Source organism: Musa acuminata, chromosome BXJ2-8 (assembly GCF_036884655.1).
Source record: "Musa acuminata AAA Group cultivar baxijiao chromosome BXJ2-8, Cavendish_Baxijiao_AAA, whole genome shotgun sequence".
Lineage (NCBI taxonomy): Eukaryota > Viridiplantae > Streptophyta > Magnoliopsida > Zingiberales > Musaceae > Musa > Musa acuminata.
Window position 1 is genome coordinate 44586015 of NC_088345.1, and position 23356 is coordinate 44609370.

The following is a 23356-nucleotide window of genomic DNA, read 5'->3' on the forward strand; positions in this document are numbered from 1 at the left end:
ACTCCTGCGACACATCGCAGGCAACACGGCCACGTGTTCGGTGTTGACATCCCAAAGTATACTGCAATACACTATCACGCATTCAAGTTCGGCAAATAACACGTCCCCACACACACTCAATATATATATATATATATATATATATATATATATATATATATATATATATATATATATATATCACGCAAAAAGCTGGTATCGGATAATTCCATAAGCCTCATATTAATTGTTGTTATTAGGAATTTTCTAGTGACTGCGTTACATCATCCACTTAAGAGACGGAGTGATTTTAAGAAAGCCACTACGAATAGGGAAAATAAAGAGGAATAAGTAGAAGGAAAATAAAAAGAAAAAGGAAACTGAAGCCCTCCATTTTTTTGGGGCTCCCGAAGGAAAAAATCGACCGACTAATCTCGGCGCGATTCGCGAGCTCGAAGAAGGCTTAGTTTGCGGCGGGAAGGGGCTCGATCGGGAACAAGTCGCCGATGTCTGCGAAAAAATCGTCTCCCGCTGGCCACGTCGACGACGGCTCGAGGACGTCGAGTCCCGAGTCGTGGATGAAGGCGGCGCTCAAGTCCTCGGCAAGGACGCCGACCGGCGCCGACTCGTCGTCGAAGAAGCTGAGCAAGCCATCGAAGAGCGTCTCCTCCTCGAACTGCAGGAACCCGCCAGGCTCCACCGGTGAGCTGGACGCAATGCCCGTCGCCGGCGGTTTCGGCTTCTCCTCTGTGTCGTTGGCCTTGGCCGCGGAGGTGGAACAGGAGGAGGACGAGGAGAAGCCGCGGAGGACGGAGGTCGGGGAGTAGAGGTTGTGCGACTCCTCGGCGGATTCGTACCCGCCCGAGACGGAGGTGAGGTAGTTCTCCGATAGGTTCTTCTTGGGCGGCGGAGGAGGAGTGGGATGGGTCGTGGTGGCGGCGCCGTCCGGGGGGCGGGCGAAGTTGGTGGTGGCGTCGGGGCCGCGGAGTTGGATGGCGGCGGAGTCGTAGACCTTAGCGGCCTCCTCAGCGGTGTCGTACGTGCCTAGCCACACCCGTACGCGCCGCCAAGGGTCCCGGATCTCAGCGGCATACTTCCCCCACGGCCGCCGGCGGACGCCGCGGAATCTCTGTACGCTCCCATCGCCGCAGGCAGCCGCAGCGGCACCAGCCTTCCGCTTCTTCCCGGCCTCCGCGGCGGGCGTGGCCCCGACACGGGCAGGGCGGGTATGGAACCGGATCTCCTGGACGTACCGACGGACGCGGAGGCGGGAGTGGCAGCACTCGCCCTCGTCTCCGGAGGAGTCGGTGGCGTCGTAGTCGTCGCAGAAGATACGTACTGTACGCGGCCGTGGCGCCGCGGCGGGCACGTCGCCGGGGCGGCGCTTCGGTCGCGACGCAAGGGGCGGCTTGGGCGTCACGACGACGTGCTCTGTACGCTTCACCGGCACCAGAAACGCAGCATCCATCAAGTTAACTCCACGACTCTCCTCTACAGGATTTGCATTCCCCTGCATCCAACACAACGACAACGAGCCAAGCCAACCATAAAAATCTAATCTTTGCCATTCCAAACGCTGCAAGTAGAACTGCAGGCAAAGACATAATTGTCACACCCCAAAAGCAAGACATCCCTCCCTATCCCACACCCACGATCAACTTAGAGAGAGTAAAAGCTGATGCTTTTACCGACATATGAATGGAATATCCACTAAAACCGTGACAGCACCAACACACCCTCAAATCTTCATGGATTCTACTAATCCGAGGACAAGAGGAAAATAGGGATCGAAAAGAGAAAGAGAGACCTCGATGAAAGGAGAGAGTGTAACTCACAAAGCGAAACACCACCAAGCGAGCACGGAGTCGTTGAATCCCAGACGCGCAAGAGCAAGGACAGGCAGCCTTCTACTATTGGCACCTCTGCCCTCGACTGCAGAGCACTACCACCAACAACCCCAGAGGATGGTTGGTGCAAGAAGTAAGATAACGGACAAGAGAGCAAGAAGCGGCAGAAGGAACAGTAGAAGCGGAGAAACTTCGGCTTCAAAGTATATTGGGCTGCGATGATGGGAGAGTGAGCAGCGGAAGTCGCAGCACTCTCTTATAGGAAGCCGATGGAAAATCTGGCACCCCAAAATAACATCATATTCCATGATTTTTTATCGCTCACCGGCTGTTCCCGGTGAGCCGGTCCCCATCCGCGGACCGCCGCATCCTTCGATATGACAGCTGCCAGGTTTCAAACCAGCAGCGTACCCCCCAAAATGCTGACTCGGACGGACCCCACCACGACATCGAATCGAATTCTCGCGGTCAACCTTTGACCCAATCACGAGTCTTAAGTCCTTCCTCCCTTCCTTTTGCAAGATTTACTTACTTGGCTCCGAAGAAAATAATTAGCCGACGCAATTAGATACCATTTAATCGTAATTATCCTTATGGAACAAGCGGCCAACTCACATCAGACGAGTTGGAATCTCAAGGATCATCATCCATGTGAAGGAAGAGGAAGCCAAAATAGTTAGGGGCAAGAAATCACTGTAGGACAAAGCATACAACGCCTGTCACTACTGCCACGCTCTTAACCCGAGACATTGTTTTTTATCTTTTACAGCTGCGTCGTGTCACGTATTATCATTACCACGGTAAGCTTTGTGTGTTCTTCCTCGTTACTCCCCCTCATGATCATCTCATCGACGTGTGCAAAACACCCGAATCCCTTTCTTTCATCAATACACTTTCTTTTTTGTTTGACGTATTCACATATATCAAGTTCTATTTTTCACCACAAACACAATGTCGTTGCTAACCTATTAAGAGTCCATTCCTATCGCTTCTCATGCTTGTTCGTAGATCGGAATATCCAACTCTATACGAGGGAGAAGCACTTTCACTTCGTTATGCCTTCGCAAGAAGGCCGGTGGAAAAGGCATCGATGCACCCTAAGTACCTAAAACCCAGTCGCAATCATACGAGAGGTTTCCAAAACGCTTTGGGCGAGAAAGAAAATGTGAAGTGTACATCTAAAAAGCATTCACTAAAGATGTGACGTGATACAACCTGTGCATTTCGGAGGTGCAATCCATCCACGAAACATACATAAGAAAATGCTGTTACTCGAGATTCCAACTCATGGAGAGGTGTGTCCACGGGAAGGTTATGTGGAAGCAGCAAAGAAAGAGACGAAGGGTTTGCATATCTGCCGATGAGCAATGAACAAAAGGAAATGGTGGGAGGACAACACCGCGCACAATCGACATGTTAGGAAAGAGATCACCGAGTTGGACAAGAAAGGGTGGGTATTAATTGGTCCAACACGATTCACAGTGGCCGTGTTTTGTGGATGGCTCCTCCGATCTTTTATTGCTCCTGCTATTTTTATTTTAATTAATCCTTTTCCTCGCAGCTCCCAACATGTCCCATTAAGGATAAGTCAATGCAGCATCCAACTCCTAGATGTTCTTCCTTACCCGTCGTACCAAACCAAATCCCTATCTAGCTTTCTTCTCTTAATTATATTGCCTTTTAATGGTGATTATTATAATTACTGTCAAAAGACATCATGCATGCTTTGTCTTTCCAGGATCTTGTATCCCACTTTTTTTAGTGTGACAATGGCCCAACCCTCGTGATCTTTATACCAAAGAAAAAGGATGAAATTAATCCTTTCCAAGGAAAAGATATCGGTATGACACCTATCGTAAGGTTATTCTACAACTTAATAGAGCACAAGACACCAGCAACACATGTAGTAGTTAGTAGTCATAGCCATGGATTTACAAGGCATTTGTTTACTCGAGCTGCATGAATTCTTATGAGTAAGGTTATTCTACATCAAGTATGGATCACCCAGTCACTATGATATCACCAAGTAAAGCGTAGAGTTATGCGCGAGCAGCTCCAAACAACCTGAGTCTCCCCTGAAAGCATGATAACATAATTTTAATGCGGTCTAGGTCTAATGGAAGCATCATCATTCTCCATCAGGGTTTCATGTAATGGTAGCACTACGTACTGCTGCTGCTGCTACTGTAGGTCTGATCTTAGCTTTAGAATTTGAGAACGAATCTCTTTTAGCAGTTAAATAATGACAAGTGCAATTAATGCTGTTATATATTCTTTGCTGAATAGCAGACGGTGATTAATGATCTCGAGCAAGAAAAAGATCTCTGTATTTGTCTATTTGATCTAATGCCCATCGTATGAGCAATAACAATACACGAATCAAACCGCTTTATTGGCTTACTTTGTTGAGAAAAGCAATGCTGGTGAGAAATAAAACCGTCTCCAGAAAAGAACATCATTTGATGTCGTCTCTCTATCGTCAATGAACCGAAGATATCAACTTGAGCAGATCAGTGAGACAAAATAAGCAGCTTAGTATTATTATTATTTTCTTTCCTTCCCTTTTCGGCGACCAAAAAAGAGGAGAGGTTTATAGAGCCAGGCGAAGGCCAGGAAGGAAACGGGAGGTTGTCGCAGGAGCCGAGGGGGCCGACCCTGTGTTCCCGGCGGCCGCACCCACTGCCCACTATCGCAGTGGCAGCAGGTGATCCGTGTCCAACTCTCGGCGTCCCCATTCCCGCCCGCCCGCATGCGGCCGCGACGTGGCGGCCTGTTTCCCGAGAGAGCCGCAGGATTCTGTCCCCATTCCACTTTCGAGCGCAACCATCCCCGTCCGACGTGGCTTACTTCAACGGTTCGAAAAACCGGACCACCCACTGGTGAGAGCGTCGGTAGGTGCGGCTGACTGACGCGGACACGTGAGAGCTTTAAGACGACTCTGACGATTCCCGCGAGCTCATGGACGGTCGTGATCCTATCCAAGATCTGATCGCGTCAGCAGCACTGAGTTCAGTTCGCCAAATCTCACCCAATAGTAAATTATGAGTCGAATCAATACAAGTTCTAAGATGCCATGTCTACATTTTAGTGATCCCGCATGGTCCATCAATTTAAATAAATGAAAAGAAATCTGAGACATGTGGAATCCTTTGAGAAAGATGCATTCATGCATTGTTTTAGCTCCATCGAAGGCTGTTCCACACCTGCCACGCCCGATCACTCATAAATGAGCCATGGAAGAACAAGCGGACGTGCCACACACTAACTCTCCACTTGGGAGTTCGAACATTAGACTTTTCCAGGTGACAGTTCCCAGAAGCAAGAGCATGAACGCAAACAGTCGATCCACGGCCAAACCATCTTCCTCTGAGATCCTCCAATGGAGGAGGAGAATCGAGTCGTCGCAGCTTTGCGGCTTTATTCCTTGTCTTCGACACGAGACAAAAGCTAAAGCTCCAAGCATACATAGGAAGCGAGGCCTGGTTTTGGGGGTTTAGGTCGTCCACTCGTGTGCACGAACCCTAAAAATATTAAGTGGACTCGAGTTCAAGCATGACATTATCGTAGGCATGTGAGCTACAAAACATACATACATTTGGAATGGCTCTCGATGCGTATTAAAAGCAATCAGATGCTCAACGGGTCCTCTCGGAGAATCTGGCTTGGCTACAATACATTAAGGGGTTCGATGGAGGAGGACATGAGTCCTCTTATTTTAAGCATGGCTTCATCTTAGAATCTCAGACCACATTACTGCATGGCCTCTGCACCTGTACATCTTGCAGTTTGCGCTCAGGATGGCACATAAATGCACACACTGTGTGACTTGGTGCCATGCGAGTCTTTGTATAAACTATAAGGTTTACATCTGATACACAAAATCTCTTTTTGTCAGCATTTTCAAGCATTGAATTGATTCCTTGACGAAGTTGTAATGGCATATGCCAACTGCAAGTAGGATAGGCTCAAGAACGCAAAATAAAAAATAAAAAGGAAAACAGCGACATAATGACTGCTGTTTTCTGCATATGCTGTTTCAATTTGAACATATTCTAATTACCCATTAATTTTCTCCACTCGTCTTGCGAGCATATTGTTCGGCTTGTGCAGCAGCAAAGTGGTACGACTATGATTAGATCCTATACGTACATCCCATTTGTCGTAGTTTAAAGTCAACTGACAAATCTAATTTGACTGCAGACAGAAACTAGCAATTAGTTGCTTTACTATTAACGTGCGCGATGGTGGTAGTGAATGGGTAAAACGCACAGCTCCTTCTCCGGCCATCATGTAAGTTATAATAGTGCAATGATTGCACTTTAACTCGGAGGGGAAGACTTATTTCCATGGTGGCCGACATGTGGAGACTTATTTCTAGGTGTATACAGACGTGCTCGAGCTTTGACTACTCGTTGAGAGCTCAGCGGAGTTGCTCTCCTGTGGCCGGTTATGTTATCAGCTCTAAATAATTCCACGGCCGATGAGAAGTCGGATCTCTCTCTCTCTCTCTCTCTCTCTCTCTCTCTCTCTCGTGTTGAATCTGTTGATCGAGGAAAAGAATTCCAAGTGGTGCATGGAACTATGTAGTTTCCAAAGGTCAGCGCCCTTCGATGGCTCTAAGGCACAATGCATGATGACTAGCAGTAACCATTTGGTGATCCATGCATTCGGGAAGAAGGCTACAAAGCATAAAGCACCGGTGTTCTCTTAAGAGCACAAAAAGAGGAAGAAGGCTGCTATATGGGAAACGATGCTAACAGTTTGAGCTACATCACATCCGGTGAGAAGAGACAAACGAAAGAAGGCATGCATGCTCAAGAGTGGAGACCTCCCCACATTATTCAGGTGCCCTATGATTTTAATGTTTCTGGAGAAGGAATTAAGAGCCTCGAAGCCCAAAGACCAGCGGTCTGAGTGAAGTAACATTGTCGTGGCGACCAGGATGGGGCAGAAGTCAAGCGAAGCCAAAATGCCCAGCGCCAATCATAGCTGAAGGCTCGTAAGCAATTACTGTGTCGCCTCCCCATTAATTTTTGATACGTGATAAAGAGCCAGGAGTCTGGCAAAGCTGCTATTTCTCTGGAGGCGTCCTTGCGGTGGAACATGTCTTAAATACCAATAAATGAATCTGATGAAATCGATGCCAGTATGGTACGTAGCAAGTCAAATCGAGACAAATTTACCGGTCCACATCTAACCATTATGGCCACAAGGATCCACTATCAAGCTCACAACGAGGTAAACCGGTCGGTATTCTTCTCGTGCTTAACTTGAACCATCTCGTTAGCATCTAACCAAAAGAAGCCATGGGTGCAGCTGCATGGATCTTTACCAGTTTAATCTCATGGATTAACCATGCACGTAGTAAATAAAATATGAGCATTAGGGATATAGCCAAGCATATCAAGTAATGCACAAGCCATTAAATCAAATTAAACGGAATAGCTCAGGAAACAACACATCTCTCAAACTAGACTTCCCTTCTTGAGGTCACAGGATAGTGGTGTTCTGCCCCTCAATGATAGACCTACAGATACATCTTCTGCAGAAGCCAAAGAATCTGAACGAAAGTTATCCTACGATGGAGAATCACACTAATAAGAAGCATTCACGAAAGCGTCAACACGCTTAGCCTCGCTGTGGAGTTGTTTGGGCTTCTGCATCCTGTACTGGTGTTGGTGTCGAACTCTCTGATATGGCTTCTGTGGAAGACCGATTCCCGCTATCGAATCTTCTCACCCCTTCGATCATTCCAACCACCTCTGGTATCTTCGGCCTCCGCTCCGGTTTCCTCGCCACGCAATTCATGGCGATCTGAAGCATCTCCACCATCTCCTCCTCGATGTTGGGATACCTCAGCAGCTCCACGTCGAACACCTCTGCAGTCCATTCCTCGCGGAGAACAGAGTGAACCCAGCGGACCAAATGGACCACCTCATCACCACCACCGCCGCCGCCGCCCGTTATCTGAATGGGGGACTTCCCGGTGAGCAGCTCGAGCATGAGAACGCCAAAACTGTAGACGTCGGAAGGTTGTGACGCTTTCCTTGTGTCGACAACCTCGGGTGCACGGTAACCTGCGGTGCGGGACAGGCGTGGGAGCATCGGGTTGATGAGGGATGGCAAGCCCAGGTCGGAGACGCAGCCGTAGTGCTGGTCGTTGAGGAAGACATTGGACGATTTGATGTTGCCATGGACGAGCTTTCCATTGTTCTCCACGTGAATGTGTGCGACCCCTCTTGCTGCTCCTAGCGCTATCTTGAGCCTGGTTTCCCAGTCCAGAGGTGTCCTCTCCTGCCCTCTCTTCCCTGCAAATTATGGGGTAGATATTACCACATATTAGGGTAATCAACTGTTGATTGAAAAGACGGTGTGGTGAATCATTAGTAGCTCATCAACGATAACAGAATTGAAAGTGAAGAGATACCGTACCATGCAGCAAGGAAGAGACACTCCCCCGGCTGTAATGGTCATACACCACGAGCTTTTCGTCTTTGGAGTAGTAATACGCCCTCAGCTCCACCACGTTCTCATGCTTTACCATGCCCACCATCTCCATCTGCTGCTCGAACTCTCTCTTCCCCACGCCGACCTCCTTCAGCCGCTTCACCACCACCGTCGTCGCGTCCTCCAGTACTGCTTTGTATGCAGTCCCAAACGTTCCCTTCCCTAAAACCTCTGCAGAAGCCCTCAGCAGATCCTCTAAATCAAATGCAAACGTGCAGCCCTCGAAGAAGACGAGCCGGTTGTTCGCATCCTGACTTCCAGCGACAGCTTTCTCTGGTGACCGGTCCCTTCTCCTCCCCTTACCAGAGACAAAAATCTCGTCTTTCCTGGAGCAGCAAAGGAAGAGAAATAGCGCAAGCATGGCGAATAACAAAGCACATCCGCCGACTATGATTCCTAGGATGGTGGATTCACTCATCTTCCTCGTGGTTATAGAGCTTGGAAACAGCGGAGGAGAAGGCGGCAGCGAAGATGTAGTTGATGACAAAGCATTACCAGAAAATGATGAATTTGGAAAACCACGGAGGGATTTGGGAATCGGGCCATTAAGATTGTTATCGGAGAGATCAAGAAATCGGAGGTTTGGGAGCTCAAGATCTGGAATTTGGCCGGAGAACGAGTTACTAGAGAGGTTCAGCGCGGTGAGCTGAGTTAAGCCGGAGATGGAAGCTGGGATTTCCCCGTTGAAGTCATTGAAGGAGAGATCGAGAGACGTGAGACTCTTCCACGGCGAGAAATCCGACGGCAGGGGGCCGGAGAAGCTGTTGAGCTGGAGATGGAGGCCGGTGAGGGCGGTGAGGTTCGCGAAATCTGCGGGAAAGGGACCCGTGAGGTTGTTAGAGTTGAGGCTCAGGATCTGGAGGGCCGAGAGGCGGCTGAGGGTGTTGGGCGGGATCGGGCCGCCGAATCCGATCTCCGGGAGGCGGACGGCGACGACGCGGGAGCCGTCGATGCTACAGGTGACGCCGGTCCAGCGGCCGCAGACGGCAGTGGACGGACTCCAATTGAGGCCGCGTGTGAGGCGGATGGCGGCGAGGAAATCTATCAATGCCTGCTTGTCCTCCGCCAGTCTGCCAGCGCCCACTCCGAGACAGGACATCGCTAACCAGAGTGCAGAAGCAGCCAAGAACACTAATCTGGGATTCATTTCTTGCCGTAGATTCCGAAATCCCACGAAAGCACAATAAAAATCTCAACTTTTTGGCATTTTGCTCTTCCAACACTCGGATTAAAATTCACGAACCAGTTCGAAAGGAGAAGCGATCTCTAACTCTGCAACACCATCTTCTGAGTCAAACAAGTGACGATCACTTCAAAGTTTCCTCTTTTCCTCTGAGACCGCCGCACGCAAACAAACCGAGCCGGGGACCGAAATGGGAGATCTTAGAATAGAAGACGGGAGACAAGGGGAAGCACGTAGCCGTCAAAAGAAAGAAAAGACGCCTCGGAGATGAAAGCAACAAGTGCTATCTCCGGATTTTGCTTAAACGAAGGGCATCCAAATCGCTCCCCTCCCACCTCGGACGCCACTGAACGCAATCATTTACTCACCGAACTGCAAGCACCGAGGAAGACAGAGAGCCGGGGAGCAGGCGTTACCGTCGAACATCTTCATTCATGAAGTGAAGAGTGACAAAGGAGAAGGAGAAGAGAGAGGAAGAAGGGAGAAAGAAACCTTGCGAAATTTGTCTGGAGATCCGCCATTGCCGAGCTCGAGGAGCGCCTGCAGATCATCGAAGCCACCGAGCTCTTCGATCTTTTTATCTATATGTTTGAGGGCGGTAAACAGGGAGGGGGGAGTGTCGATTCTTCGCACAGAAGTTTACCACGATTTTGAAGGTCGGGACCACCACGGGTGCACCTCTACTTGGGTACATCGTAGCCGTACTCTTCATCTACCCTTGCGTGATTAACGTAGATATATATTTCTTACGTATCTTTCTGACAAGAAAAAGAGTAATAAATCATTAAATAATGAACAAGCATGATAATAATGTTATTATAAATCGACGAAAAATCAATACTTAATTTTAATTGAACAAAACATAAATGAAAATTATATTAGATTTTCAAGTAATGACACCGAGAGAATAAACTAGCCCGGCGGGACCCACCGTCACCCAAGGACTCATGGTGTGCCCGTGGGCCCAGTCGTGCAGAGGCAGGAGAAATCTTGATGACGATGAGCTGGCGGAGAGGGGTCTGCGAGAGTGGTGGTTGGGGGTGGCTTTGCTGTGGCTCCGGTGGACTGTTTTGTTTGGCCGTGGAAGTGATTGCCGTCTCTTCTGCCGCCCATCATGCTTTTCTCACCACTCGAGAGAGAGAGAGAGAGAGAGAGCATGATGACATCGTTGATTCTGATTCGAATCGAACCGTCATCGTCCGCTGAATTCATCTAAATTATCATATAATTTTTGTCTAAAAATTAAGTAGAGATATCTTATAGTACACTAAAAATCATAAATTTAAATATAAATATAAGAAATACTGAGTACTTTTACGCCTCTTCACATTAGGCGAATGATTGATCCTTGAAATCTAGTATTTTCCTATCAGACGACGACACGCACAGCATCGACGCTGGACCAGTCACTGTTAGACAGCGATCTCACTGCTTTTCTTATACTGTGAAGCATATAATTGATGCCGCTGGTTCACTCGGCTCTATAATTGCTCGGACACATCCGTTCGGCGGATTGCATCGAACGAGGACACAATAATCGATACCAAAAGCTCAAGATCCAAATTTTAGTTGCATCCCCTGCAGTTCTTCGTTGCCTTGCGTGAATGGAAGCGGAAGAAGAAAGAAAGACCAGTTCATTCCAGACAGACTGCATCATCCACTGGGAATAGAAGGGTTTTACTTTACTCTCTCTCTCTCTCTCTCTCTCTCTCCGAGCAACACCTGCTCCTGAGACGACGCCGTAGACAACCTTCAGCGCACAGCATTCAGGATTTCGAGAATCTGTTCCCCTGTCGAAAGACGAGTGTGGATAGTTGTTTGGTGTGATGTGAGTGAGATGCAGACAGATGCATTGATACAGCGACAATGACTCTCGTCTTTTGCTACATCGATGCTACATGAACCCCGAGCATGCGGAAGGTGTCGAAGTGCCTGCCATCCGTGTGATGGACTGTTGGATCACTGCATTGTTTTCAGGAAGCACTACCGATCGCAACTAAGTTATTGGTGGAAACTCCAACGCCTTCCGATCTTATCCATTGATATCAGACTTTGCCCAATATAATGAACTCAAGCTAATCAGGTACAGGAGAATTGAATAGAGATTGTCGTTTCTAATCTGATTGGGATTGCTGACTTCATTTCCTCATCAATCTCTAGCTTGATCCGACCAGATCATGGAATCGGATGCGGATCAATAGATAAACCGGGCCCTATCACTATCGGCCGCCCACAGGGAGGCCCAAAACTCAAGTGGGGAGAGAGCCCGGATCAGATCGCCAATTAATCGTCTGCCGCTCACTCATCGTCAATTGAACACCAATTCCAACCCATTTATATCTCTAACCAATCACCACCTCGTTCGTAAATCAAGGCACAAGTGGGCCCCTTATGACGTGGTAGAGAAGACGGGCAGGTGTACAGTGTCAATTACGAGGAGGGCGTGGGGAGACATCAGGGACGGATCATCCATCCACGTGGCAGTAAATCTCGCCAAGTTCTCGCCGTGTAAAATAGTAATACGCACAAAAGAAGACGGACACTAAACGCGATCGGCCGCACCGAGGAGAGAGGCGAGTCAGTAAACCCTAAAAGACGAGAGAGAGAGAGAGAGAGCGAAGGCGGGGGGAGAGAGCGCGTCGGCGAGATCTCATCTCGCGATAATTGAGTGGGATCGGATAGGTTTCCGCTTCCTTTGGGTGGGAATTGGAGGCGAAACCCGGAGACGAAGGCGGCGGGTGGCGATAAATTAACCCGAGGCGATATATTCTCCTCCTCAGGTCCCTCTCTCTCTCTCTCTCGTTCTTCTCTCTCATCTCCCTTCCTCCTCTTATATTTCCCTTCCTCTTCGTATATTTCGCACACACCAACTGGCCGATCTTGGAGATATATACCTAAATGTGCTCGGGGTATAGTGATCCCAGTCCAAGAAACTGAGAAGTTTGCGGTTGGCTTTTCGATCCGTTCTCGAGTCAGCTCGAATGTCGGCTGGGTTTGGTTTTCTGACGCACGTGTAGACGGCTTTCTTCTCACGTCACCTCGTTGTTCATCCCAGCTCGAGCATAGTCTTCTGGTCACGGCTCTGATGCGCCTCAGCCACTGCCCCATGAGGATATCAGTCACACTTGTCCGTGACACGGGCTAATTGGCTTGTTTTGTGGAATGTATCGTATAAAGGCCAGAGAGTGAGTGAAGAGAGAGACTGGAGCAGTGGAGCTGCATCCGTAAATGGCTGCTTAATCTTTCTCACCTGGACAGCCGGCTATCGAAACGTTGCTCGACATGGTTGGTGGAAGCTCGATATTGTAGCTTTTAATGTCCACGTCTTTCGAAGCATGCTGTTCTCACGATCGATTCACGACGAAGTATCTTTTTGTCACTTACTGCTGGGTTGCTTGGATCTGGTATCATTTTCATGTACCTCTGTCATACCTGAGACTGATATCTAATTTGAAAGCCAGAGTGAGAAATATGAAATACTGATGTTCATAGGGAAAGTTGTGAAGCTAAGGAATCGGTGGTTATTAAGTAAAATTCTTTTAAATCTTTACTTCTTGTGTTGAGGTTGTCTTTCAATGTCGTTAATTTTATTCTTTTATGGGTTCTTTTTTTCATTCTTTATGTCATGAGAACTTATGTAGTTTTTTTTATCTGAATTCCCTGTTCTTTGTTTTACGTAATTTACTTTTTGAAATCCTTGATCGATGATCTTTTCCTCTGCCTTTTCTTTTCCTGCAGATAGAGCGTTGGATGACCGATCCATTCTCATCAGTAAGTATAATTAGTCAATTCTACTGCTTGTACTCATTCAATTTGATGAGGTGCATTGTTATTATTTGCAGCAGACTTGCGACCACTATGTATTGTGGATTTTACACGCAATTGAATCATTTTTGGGATTAATATTTTGCATGTCATTTATTTGATCTTGCATCTATTTATTGGTCCAAACAATCCGTGAATTGCTTTTTTTTGGTCTTTGCTACTAAGATGTAAAATTAGTTTGACCCTGATAATTATCTGCCTCAGTGGTTCGAGAGAAAGATGTTTGCTGGGAATATTGTGACAAGATGGATGGAAACAAAGTTAGATGCAAGTTCTGCCTCAAAGTACTGAATGGGGGCATTAGCAGATTGAAGTTTCACCTTTCTCGCTTGCCAAGGAAAGGTGTCCATCCATGCACAAAAGTCAGAGATGAAGTTACTGATAGGGTGAAAGCTATTATATCAATGAAAGAAGAGGGGAAGGAAGTTTCTGTTGTTAAAAAACAAAGATTGGTTGAAACAAAATCTCCGGGAATAGTTTCAAATACAAAAGTGCATATACCCTCACCAGAGAGTACACCTCCTGTCGTGAAGCTTCTTACTGGATGCACGGCAATCAGGCCTCAGTCTTCTCTGGATGCAGAGAGATGCATTGCTGAGTTCTTTTTTGAAAACAAGTTGGATTTCAGTGTTGCACACTCTCCTTCGTATCAGCTTATGCTCGAGGCACTTGGTGGTGCAGGATTTAGAGGGCCGTCGCCAGAAGCCTTGAGGACGACATGGTTGCAGAAGCTCAAGTCAGAGGTCACGCTGCAGATAAAAGAGATCGAAAAAGACTGGGCAACAAGTGGATGTACCATCATAGCTGATACATGGACAGACCTCAAGTCAAGAGCCTTAATCAACTTTTTTGTCTCATCTCCATTGGGAACCTTCTTCCACAAATCTGTTGATGCATCTACGTACTTCAAAAATTCTAAATGCCTCTATGATTTGTTTGATTCTATCATTCAAGATTTTGGCCCAGAGAATGTTGTTCAAGTGATAACTGATAGTTCTTTAAATTATGTCAGTGTGGGGAATCACATCATGCAAAACTACAACACCATCTTCTGGTCCGCTTGTGCTTCTCACTGCCTGAATTTGATTCTGGAGGACTTTTCCAAGATTGATTGGGTAAATAGATGTATCTTGCAAGCACAGTCTATCACAAGATTTATCTATAACCATACCTGGGTGCTTGATCTGATGAGAAAGTTCACTGGGGGTCAGCAGCTTGTTCGCTCAGGCATTACAAGGTCTACATCAAATTTCCTCGCCTTGCAATCAATGTTGAGGCACAAATCAAGGTTGAAACATATGTTCAATAGTCCAGAATATTCATCTTCTCCTTATGCAAATAGACCTCACAGTATATCTTGCATGGATATTCTCGATGACAGTGAACTTTGGAGAGCAGTTGAAGAAATTGCAGCTGTTTCTGAACCTCTTCTGAAAGTATTGAGGGATGTTTCTGGGGGTAAACCTGCAATTGGTTCTATATACGAATCTATGACAAGGGCCAAGGAGTCCATAAGGACTTACTACATAATGGACGAAGGGAAATGCAAGACTTTTCTTGACATAGTCGATAGAAGGTGGCAAAACCAGTTTCACTCACCTCTGCATGCAGCAGCAGCATATTTAAACCCGAGCATACAGTATAATCCAGAAGTTAAATTTCTTGGGATTATTAAGGAACAATTCCTCACTGTCCTAGACAAACTACTGCCGATGCCTGAATTGAGACACGATATCACAGAGCAAATTTATATATTTAGAAAGGCGCAAGGGATGTTTGGGTCGAACTTAGCTAGGGAAGCACGCAATACCACCTCTCCCGGTATGTAATTAAAAGCTTAGCCTTTTGTTTTTCACGCAATACCAACTTAATTAACTTCACTATATTTTATGCCATAGGAATGTGGTGGGAGCAGTATGGTGATTCAGCTCCTGGACTGCAACGAGTTGCAGTAAGAATACTCAGTCAGGTCTGCAGCACTTCTACCTTTGAGAGAAACTGGAGCGCGATTCAGCAGATTCACTCGGAAAAGCGTAATAGGCTGGATAAGGAGACTTTGAGTGACCTTCTCTTTGTTCACTACAATCTCAAACTAGGATCCAAGGGAAAGGTAGCTGATATGGATCCTATCATACTTGATGACATTGATATGACCTCGGATTGGGTGGAGGAGACAGAAAACCCAAATCCAACGCAATGGCTCGACCGATTTAGTTCTGCCTTGGATGGTGGAGACTTGAATACCAGACAGTTTAGTACTACATCAATCTTTAATTCAAATGATCACATATTTGGTTTGTGACTGTAAAGACATAGGTCATGTTTAGTGTTAGATCACCCCCAAGTAAAGCTCACTGCTAGAAAAAAAAAAAAGCTGTATCAAACGTATCAAATCAGTTTTTTCCTGTACCAATTGCTTTCATATGTAAGGGATCTTCTGGGCAGATTGCCCAGGTAATCATGCATTATATCACCTTAGAGACAGCATAAATATGCAGGATGAGTTAGATGTTGTACTCACAGTGGAGACAAAACAAAGCAGAACTAATCAGGGGAAAAAGTCCAAGTTGGTGATAGTCCTATCATGGCATTCAATCCTTGCATGTCAAACCTGTTGTGATCAACACAGTTGTGGATTATTGCCTCTTGGAAGCGTATCTTCTTCATCTGAGCAAGTGTGTTTTGCTCCCTTTGTAAAGTCAATGCTTATATGTGTGTACATGTTGGCTATTCTCGCAACATGATGAAATTATTGCTTTCTGCATCTACCATTTTTTGTGTAATTATTTTTAAAAGAAATAATCGATGAGAATTCCTACTTGATCCTCGAAATTTCTGAGGTTAATACATGTCTATTTAAGGATTTGGAATTTTAGAGGGTATAATGCAAACATGACTTTGAGGGGGCATTTATGAAATTATCGGCAATGATGGAGGGCTGAATTAGCCTTTATGACACTCTCCTGTCTTCCGACCTATTCCATTATCCATCTCGTTATCCCCAACCCATCCCCGAACCACAGCGCGAGGCAAGGCCATGGCTTCCACCCTGGGCGCCACCGCGCTGTCCTCCGTAGCCGCCCGCTTCTCTCTCCCCCGCCGAACCCCAATTGCCGCTCTCTCCTCTAAGCTTCGGCCCCTCTCTCTTCCCTCCACCGAGGTCTCCTCCTCTCCGACCCCTCTCCTCCCCCTTCGTCCTCCGTCTACTGGTACTCGTGTAACCCGCAAATGGAAACTATGCGCGGCTTCCGACGAGACCTTGGAGCCCGAGGAGGCTCCGCCGGCGGTGCCAGAGCCCGTCGAGGAACAGTTAGCTGCTTCGACCGCCACCGAGGCTGCCAAGGGGGAAGACGTCTTCGCAGTCGTAATGGTGAGCCGAAAACTGCAACTAGGTTAGGGTGTTTTTTGGGGAGAATTTTCTTATTTTCTGGATCGTCGAATTTGTTTGTTCTGGTTTCTTTTATTGACGAATTTCTTAATTAGCATATATTTATTTTGAGTTTCAAAGTTTGATCTTTCTGGGTAAAATTTTCAGGTCGGCTCGCGGCAATACATTGTTTTTCCTGGACGGTTCATCTATACCCAGAGGTTGAAAGATGCCAATGTCGATGATAAGGTCAGAGGTTTAGGTCTTTATTAAGATTCATTCAGCCAAATTGTGTTCTAATTTGATATGAGTTTCGTGTCACAATCATGGACGTTTAATAATTGATTTCTTTGAAATTGGTTGATTTCTCCTCTTAAGGAGATTAGTCTGTTTGATTGGTATTCCGTGGTTGCTCCTCTCTTAACATTAATGCTTTTTTGGATTCGATCACCAATTTGGGGTCATGTTCAAGAGCATCAATCAAGAAATACAGGAAACAGGGTAACCAAAACAGGAAATGCTTCATGAATGTGAGGACAATCGATGTTTGAGCGGGATGCTCACGAGTTTGAATGAAATTAAGCCTTAAATCAGCTAAGATGTAGTGTTACGAGTGTGCAAATTTTTGTATGTCAGTGACACACAACCTTCTTAAACGACCTCATAGGTAATTTCTGACAAGAAATAATATTTAAGGTTGAATCCACATGTTAGTACTCCAAGTTATCATTTGTGAATTGCTAAGCTGTAAGCTGGGAGTGGGGTGATTGCTTCGAATCTGTGGATTTTAGTATTCCACATCCTCATTCATCTTCCAAGTTTATAGTTCAGGTAATGGTTGAATCCAATCATCACTGATCATGTCAACAATATCTTATTGCTAGTCACATACGACATGCTTATTTTCTTTGAGCTCACTAAAAAAGCTATGTCGCTTGAATGTGGGCATGAGAATCTGATATGGATGCATATCCAACTGTTTGATCTCAAGTGCGGGAAAAAAATGAAGATACAGGAACGCCTAGGAGCAGAGTATTAAAATAAGAGAGAACGAAAAGATGTGTATACTTAAATTTTGGAAATCAAGTTCATAAAGTCTTGAATAACATAGAAGCATTGGTCTTTGTACAACATTATAGTGTTTGAAATTGGAATAGTGTAAGTATACATATCCATCGTATCAGATTTTTGTCTGTTCAATTTCTTTTTCCTATCTTTCTAACTGGTCAGTGTGCCCATATTAAAATTCCTATGTAGATTATTCTAAACAAAGTATTGTTGGTTGGAACTCGAACGAAGGCATATATTGGACAGCCAGTTGTGACTAATGCGGCTGTACATGCTGTTGTTGAAGAACAGGTACTTTTCTTCCTCAGCTGCTAATGAGACTTAATATGAACTGCCTTAGTTTGCATCTTTTCCTCTGATTTCATGCAGGGGTTAGATCGTAAAGTTATTGTTTTCAAGTACAAGAAGAAAAAGAATTATCGCCGCAACATTGGTCACCGACAGGTACCTTGTTCTCCCGTATTAGCATTCTTGTCTTTTCTTTGGCCAACACAGCACTCTTCCTAGAAAGGTTTTTATCAGCTCTGTTTGTGTATGCTGAGGGCAATGAAATGTTAAAAATCATGCAGCCAAGAACACGGATAAGAATAACCGGCATTACAGGATATCAAGACTTCCCTGCTGAAACTATGCCCAAGACATTTCCTGCATAATGTGGCAGGGATATAGGGCACCAGGCCCATCACACAAGACTCATCATTTGAAGTTGGATGCTAGAATTTGTCGTTGCTTGTAATCTTTCTGTGAGGTTCTCTCGGTTGCAGATGTTTTACAGATCAAACTGCTTGCACTTTTGTAGCCATAAAGGATCGAAAATGTCCAATCCATATGCTACAGAAGAGCTAGTTCACGACTCGTGCGTCCAGGCACTCCTTTTGCTGATAGTGAACTGTTGATCTAAAATCTGGTGTTTACAAAATCAGCTTTTTAATGGTGCTGAATAACTCCAAAATTTGTTGGAAAACTAAGACTTTAACAGCAACCTTGGCTGTTTCTTTTCCTATTCATTCTCTAGTTATTTTTATGTTTTAATCTTTATATCCAAGTGTAATCTGACAAAATTAACAACAGATACGGGTATTTATATTCACTTTTAAAGAGTGATTAACAAAATCGATAGAACTCAAAGAGGCTGACCAAGCGAGCAACAGAATTGCTTGTTCAACTACTTTGGAATGTCATTATTCATTGCCTAGATGAACACCATGAGTAAATCTTGTCTCAGTTTACAACCAACAGTAAAGCCAAAACTTCAGTGTGTTCATGTTGGCAATTGGTTGGTGTGACTGCATGCATGGAGTGTTTCTCCGCACAGGGAAGATTTGGAGGTTTGAGAGGAAGTGATACTGTTTTGGGGTTTCCTACTCCTTGGAGAAGCCACTTCCTCCTCCTTTGTCTCCAGTTTGTTCAGTGGCAGGTCATCTAACTTGGTGATGTAGGTCACCTTATTTTTTGACTCAACATTATGTGGCATTTGGTGTTTCCCTGTGTCCTCTGTTGAGGTAGAAATTTAAATGGCAGCTCTGCAGTGAGTTGTGTGGCTTCAGTAAGGTGTTCTAGAGAGTGGCTTATACAGACAATATTCTTAGACAACATAATCCAAAAGAGCCACCCGAATCTTAGAAGAGCTCTGTAATACAAATGCAACAGGAGGACACACGGAGTAGTACAAATAGCAGCAGTGCCAAGGTAAAATGTTCCGAGTCAAACAAAAGGAGAGGAGGAATTGGCATATGTGGACAAGCTTTAACAGTGAGACAATCACAGATGTGTCCTCATCCAAGTATTGTCACCTTCTCTTTGGAAGGCTCCGTTCATGGAATATATGTATGTCTCGTTTGCTCGTAACAAACACATTGTGGTCAGTCTCCATGCACAAGCTAAACACTCGTCTATCCGATCTGCAACTCACGCTCCGTATCTCACACGTCCTACTGTCCCCAAGTCAGATGCCCTTGTTCTTGTTCTCCCGTGTCGATGCCCTTGTGCTCATCTGCTTGCCTGCTTCTCCAAGTCCAGCTCCCAGCTGACGTCCAAACTACTTTATCCGTGGATCAAACACTTCCGATGACGAATACCCGAAGATAGATATATAGCTAAACTTTAACCCAAAAAGAAGACCGAAGAACCGATGAAGCTGATGGATGACAACTTGGGAAGTTGGATCTGCTGATACAAGAAGACTCGCAGTTTTGAGATGCATCAGTATGCGTAATCTATGTATGCTCCCGGCAGCTGTTGACGCATACATGTGAGAAGAACAGTGGCAAGTACATGCACATGCAGATTGACGTCGGCATGGCCTGGTGGCTCGCACCCTACAAGGACACTTCAACACGCGCGTTGTCCGGATGTGATGGATTTACATCGACCTCTTCCCCTCCACCCCATGGCTTGGCTTCGTGCTGATTAAGCTAATATACAACTCCGAGGAATCCCACTTAACACTGACGATGATGTACTTCTCCATAGGCATGCAACTATCATGTGCTGCTGTTCGCCCGCAACTCAATCCCATCCCATGTTCTAATCATTAATTACACCTCGATTAAAGCGAGTTTATTATTGCCTGTTTCATCTAGAGAATGGCAGTCAGTGGATTGATTAATTAGCTTCACCTATATATCCTTGCTTAGCTGAAGACACAGAAGAGAGCAGAAGCTCACGACGCAACACTTGGGAGGGCTCTTCACACGGTTCCAGCTTCTTCATGTGCGTCCCAACCCGCGTTGACCGGCACACCTCCCTCCGCTTTTCAAAGATTTCCCGAGAAGTCAAAGAGAAGGTGTTCGCCCCGTAGAGGTAGGTGATGAGACGGAGAAGCGAAGAGGCGGTGCAGAAAGATCGCCATGGAAATAGAAGATCAATCTTGGAGAAAGAACTCGTTTTATACAGCAAACCAATCGTGAAAGGAAAAGGGACGGAGAGGGGATCGCACGAGACTAACTTACTTTTTCCTTTTTATTTTTCTACAATTTAAACAATGAAAAAGTAAAACCAATGGTCGAGATTTTTGAACGGTGAAAATGGACGGATAAGATGTTGGCTTCCATACTATTTCTCTCTTTTTCTCCTCTTCGCTCTGCTCTCGGCTCTCTGGCAGCACAAGAATGGAGGGACGAAGAAGAATCGGTTGCCACCGTTTGCCGTGGCCGCGTTGTCACTGTTAGGCAGACACGGCGGGGGAAAAGGAGTGTTCCCCTAGCCCGCTGTCGCCGCCGAAGAACTCCGCGACCTCCGCAGACGAAGCGGGGGCGGCGGGGCCTGCTTCCTCCGCGCCGCCCATGAAGAGCAGGTCCTGCTCGCTCATGACCTCCATGTCTTCCACCAGTAGCATTCCTTCGTCTTCGTCCAACTCCTCGTCCTCCCCGTCGTTGCGGTCCTCCATGGAGGCCGTGAGGGGGGTGGTGGGGGAGAGACCCGCCGCGGTGGACGACGACGGGGGGCTTGAGGTCGGGTTGCCACCGTCTTCTCGGGCTGAGGCAGAGGCAGAGGCAGAGGCAGAGGCAGAGGCAGGAGAAGAGAACTTGTGGCGGGTGCTGCCAGCGAGGGTGTTGCGGTGGGTGGGCACCGGGTGGTTGTGCTCGGCGGTATAGGTGATGATGAACATGGCCGGGTCCGCCGGGCTGCGCTCCACCTGTTTGCGAGCAAGGCAACCCTTCGAACTGCTACACCTGTAGTATCCCCTGTGTCTCATGGCCAAGAGAGAACCAACGAAGCCATCGTTAGCTCCTCTCGTGCTCCTCTGAAACCACAGGTAGAGAGAGAGAGAGAGAGAGAGAGAGAGAGTTGGGTTACCGAGGATATGGAGAGCCTTTGATGGGTTTCTGGCCGTACTTACGCCACGCCCATACATCGGAGGAGAGCCCGTCGGTGGGGACGTGGCACACCACCTTCTTCTGCTGATTCTTCCTGGAATCACCGAACCAATATCCGATTTTTGGATCAAAGTTTCCTCTTCAAGTCTGAAGGATAAACAAGAAATGGATGATGACCGATGGGTGCAACGCTGCATCCACTTACCTTCGTTTGGAGCGGGGGATCTGGGAGGGAGGCCGCTGACTCTGACGGGACGGCGGCGGTTGATGCGGCCCCGCCACAGCGGCAGGGGAAGGGCACGACGGACTCCCCCGCGGCCGCTGCTGCTGGACTTTTGGGAAGAAGGGCTTGTAGAGCTCCTCCAGCTCCTGAAGGCCGTCACGGCTCCGGAACAGATCTGGCCAGCCCACAAAATCGCCACCTTCCCCTCCCTCCGCCGCTGCTTCCTGCTGTTCCACGTCGAGCGGCACCGCCGACGGAGGTTGCAAAAAGAAGTTATCCCTCGCCGCCGCAGCCGCCTCCGTCGTCCCCGACGACCGGCAGCTCCGCACCACCGCGCCCAGATCCCAGTCATCGTCGGCCATCTCCGGCGAGACCAACCACAAAGCCCACGGATCGCCACAGAACCTTCACTCCGACGGGAATCCGAGCTCCAGCTCCGCCTATGTTCCACCGCGTGCAAAGCGAGACGGAGGCGTTGACAAACGGCTAGAGGAGGTGGGAAAAGGTTCTCAGAGAGAGGGAGAGAGAGAGAGAGGTGAGATGCGCTGACTTTTTCTTGGAAAAGGAATGGAAAGCAAAAGCGTGGAAACTACCTTTGCATACTTCATCAGATTGAGATTTAGCCAAAAGCAAAACAAATCAAAAGAGAGAGAGAGAGAGAGAGAGAGAGAGAGAGAAAAGTGTATGTTTGATGACGGGTTTTTAATGGAAAACCACTTGACTTTGCTATCGTTGTCAAAGGGGTGAGAACGTGAGGAAAGAGGTAGCGAGAGAGACGGGGTGGGGAGATGGAGACAGAGACAGACAGTCCAATTGTGACGAGTGAATGGGGTGTTACGGTAAATAAGAAATCATTTGCCAACTCACTAAAACAAGTTAAACTCATTATTCCTAAAAGTATTAAAAAAGAGAAAGATAATTTATTATTGGCAACTCATTCCAATAAGATAAATACCGACTATTGATATCTTATGCCCACTGCATATTGTTTTACTCATATATATATTTTATATTTTTATAAAAATCATACCGACATAAATCGTGTTAATTCTCTTATCAATATCAGGATATATATTGGTAGACTCCTTACACATATCGATTTGAACCAAGCCTAATTGATCCTAATTATCAACGTCACTTCCTATAATATTATAATTTGTTAGTTATTATCATCCCCGTAAATAGTTTTATAAGGTGACTATCATGTTCTTGAAAAGATTGAACAAAAGATTAATTATGTTAGGTGCCACGATGTTCTTAAAAGGACTGCATGAAAGATTTTTCATGTTGTTAAGTGAACCTATGAAATACTATTTATATATTAGAAGATTATCTTATAAAACTAATCGAGACTGACCTCTTCCTATTAGCATGTTTTACTCGTTCATCGATCATCGTATTATTATTATTATTATTATTATTATTATTATTATTATTATTATTTGATGATCATATTGTATGTTTATATATTTTTATTTTTTTGATAAAAATGAACAATAATTTCATGTCACAAAATAATATAAAAAACTAGAGTTATTG

The 23356-nt window shown here is 46.2% G+C and overlaps 5 protein-coding genes across 8 annotated transcripts; 2 read left to right on the plus strand and 3 right to left on the minus strand.

Annotated features, from left to right (window-relative positions):
* Positions 1-203: 203 nt before the first annotated feature.
* Positions 204-2039, minus strand: LOC103995060 (ethylene-responsive transcription factor CRF2-like). Its single transcript, XM_009415553.3, has 2 exons — positions 1815-2039; positions 204-1489 (listed from the first exon to the last, which is right to left on the minus strand). Exon 2 carries the CDS (start codon positions 1445-1447, stop codon positions 443-445), a length of 1005 nt encoding a protein of 334 aa, XP_009413828.2. The 5' UTR covers positions 1448-1489; positions 1815-2039; the 3' UTR covers positions 204-442.
* Positions 2040-7234: 5195 nt separating this feature from the next.
* On the minus strand, positions 7235-10107 carry LOC135584464 (probable inactive receptor kinase At4g23740). Of its 2 annotated transcripts, XM_065121772.1 has the most exons (3): positions 10009-10107; positions 8259-9888; positions 7235-8134 (listed from the first exon to the last, which is right to left on the minus strand). In XM_065121772.1, exons 2-3 carry the CDS (start codon positions 9478-9480, stop codon positions 7455-7457), a joined length of 1902 nt encoding a protein of 633 aa, XP_064977844.1. In that variant the 5' UTR covers positions 9481-9888; positions 10009-10107; the 3' UTR covers positions 7235-7454. The 2 variants fall into 2 exon arrangements, with proteins under 2 accessions (XP_064977844.1, XP_064977843.1); XM_065121771.1 differs by having other exon boundaries at positions 8259-10049.
* A 1950-nt stretch (positions 10108-12057) lies between these two features.
* LOC103995056 (uncharacterized) lies at positions 12058-15834 on the plus strand. Of its 3 annotated transcripts, XM_018830094.2 has the most exons (5): positions 12058-12296; positions 13255-13287; positions 13546-14629; positions 14723-15162; positions 15240-15834. In XM_018830094.2, coding segments are annotated over exons 2-5 (1929 nt in total). In that variant the 5' UTR covers positions 12058-12296; positions 13255-13286; the 3' UTR covers positions 15644-15834. The 3 variants fall into 3 exon arrangements, with proteins under 3 accessions (XP_018685639.2, XP_009413822.2, XP_009413823.2); XM_009415547.3 differs by having other exon boundaries at positions 12059-12296; positions 13546-15162; XM_009415548.3 differs by lacking the exon at positions 12058-12296 and adding an exon at positions 12303-12801 and having other exon boundaries at positions 13546-15162.
* Positions 15835-16321: 487 nt separating this feature from the next.
* Positions 16322-18783, plus strand: LOC103995055 (large ribosomal subunit protein bL21c). The gene is made up of 5 exons (XM_009415546.3): positions 16322-16711; positions 16877-16957; positions 17966-18067; positions 18146-18220; positions 18346-18783. The coding sequence occupies exons 1-5, from the start codon at positions 16379-16381 to the stop codon at positions 18427-18429; spliced, it is 675 nt and encodes a 224-aa protein (XP_009413821.2). The 5' UTR covers positions 16322-16378; the 3' UTR covers positions 18430-18783.
* A 1885-nt stretch (positions 18784-20668) lies between these two features.
* Positions 20669-22376, minus strand: LOC135618338 (probable WRKY transcription factor 27). The gene is made up of 3 exons (XM_065119220.1): positions 21800-22376; positions 21575-21688; positions 20669-21462 (listed from the first exon to the last, which is right to left on the minus strand). Exons 1-3 carry the CDS (start codon positions 22177-22179, stop codon positions 20943-20945), a joined length of 1014 nt encoding a protein of 337 aa, XP_064975292.1. The 5' UTR covers positions 22180-22376; the 3' UTR covers positions 20669-20942.
* Positions 22377-23356: the final 980 nt, after the last annotated feature.

Bases quoted from the DNA above. Each gene is read 5' to 3' on its own strand.
- LOC103995055 (XM_009415546.3), top strand. From the start codon at position 16,379: ATGGCTTCCACCCTGGGCGCCACCGCGCTGTCCTCCGTAGCCGCCCGC. The intron at 16,958-17,965 runs GTCAGAGGTTTA...ATTCCTATGTAG, and splicing joins ATGCCAATGTCGATGATAAG to ATTATTCTAAACAAAGTATT. The intron at 18,068-18,145 runs GTACTTTTCTTC...GATTTCATGCAG, and splicing joins ATGCTGTTGTTGAAGAACAG to GGGTTAGATCGTAAAGTTAT.
- LOC103995056 (XM_009415547.3), top strand. The intron at 15,163-15,239 runs GTATGTAATTAA...TTTATGCCATAG, and splicing joins ACGCAATACCACCTCTCCCG to GAATGTGGTGGGAGCAGTAT.
- LOC135618338 (XM_065119220.1), bottom strand. From the start codon at position 22,179: ATGGCCGACGATGACTGGGATCTGGGCGCGGTGGTGCGGAGCTGCCGG. The intron at 21,689-21,799 runs GTAAGTGGATGC...CGGTGATTCCAG, and splicing joins ATCCCCCGCTCCAAACGAAG to GAAGAATCAGCAGAAGAAGG. The intron at 21,463-21,574 runs GTAACCCAACTC...CATGAGACACAG, and splicing joins AAAGGCTCTCCATATCCTCG to GGGATACTACAGGTGTAGCA.
- LOC135584464 (XM_065121772.1), bottom strand. From the start codon at position 9,480: ATGAATCCCAGATTAGTGTTCTTGGCTGCTTCTGCACTCTGGTTAGCG. The intron at 8,135-8,258 runs GTACGGTATCTC...CATAATTTGCAG, and splicing joins TGTCTCTTCCTTGCTGCATG to GGAAGAGAGGGCAGGAGAGG.
- LOC103995060 (XM_009415553.3), bottom strand. From the start codon at position 1,447: ATGGATGCTGCGTTTCTGGTGCCGGTGAAGCGTACAGAGCACGTCGTC.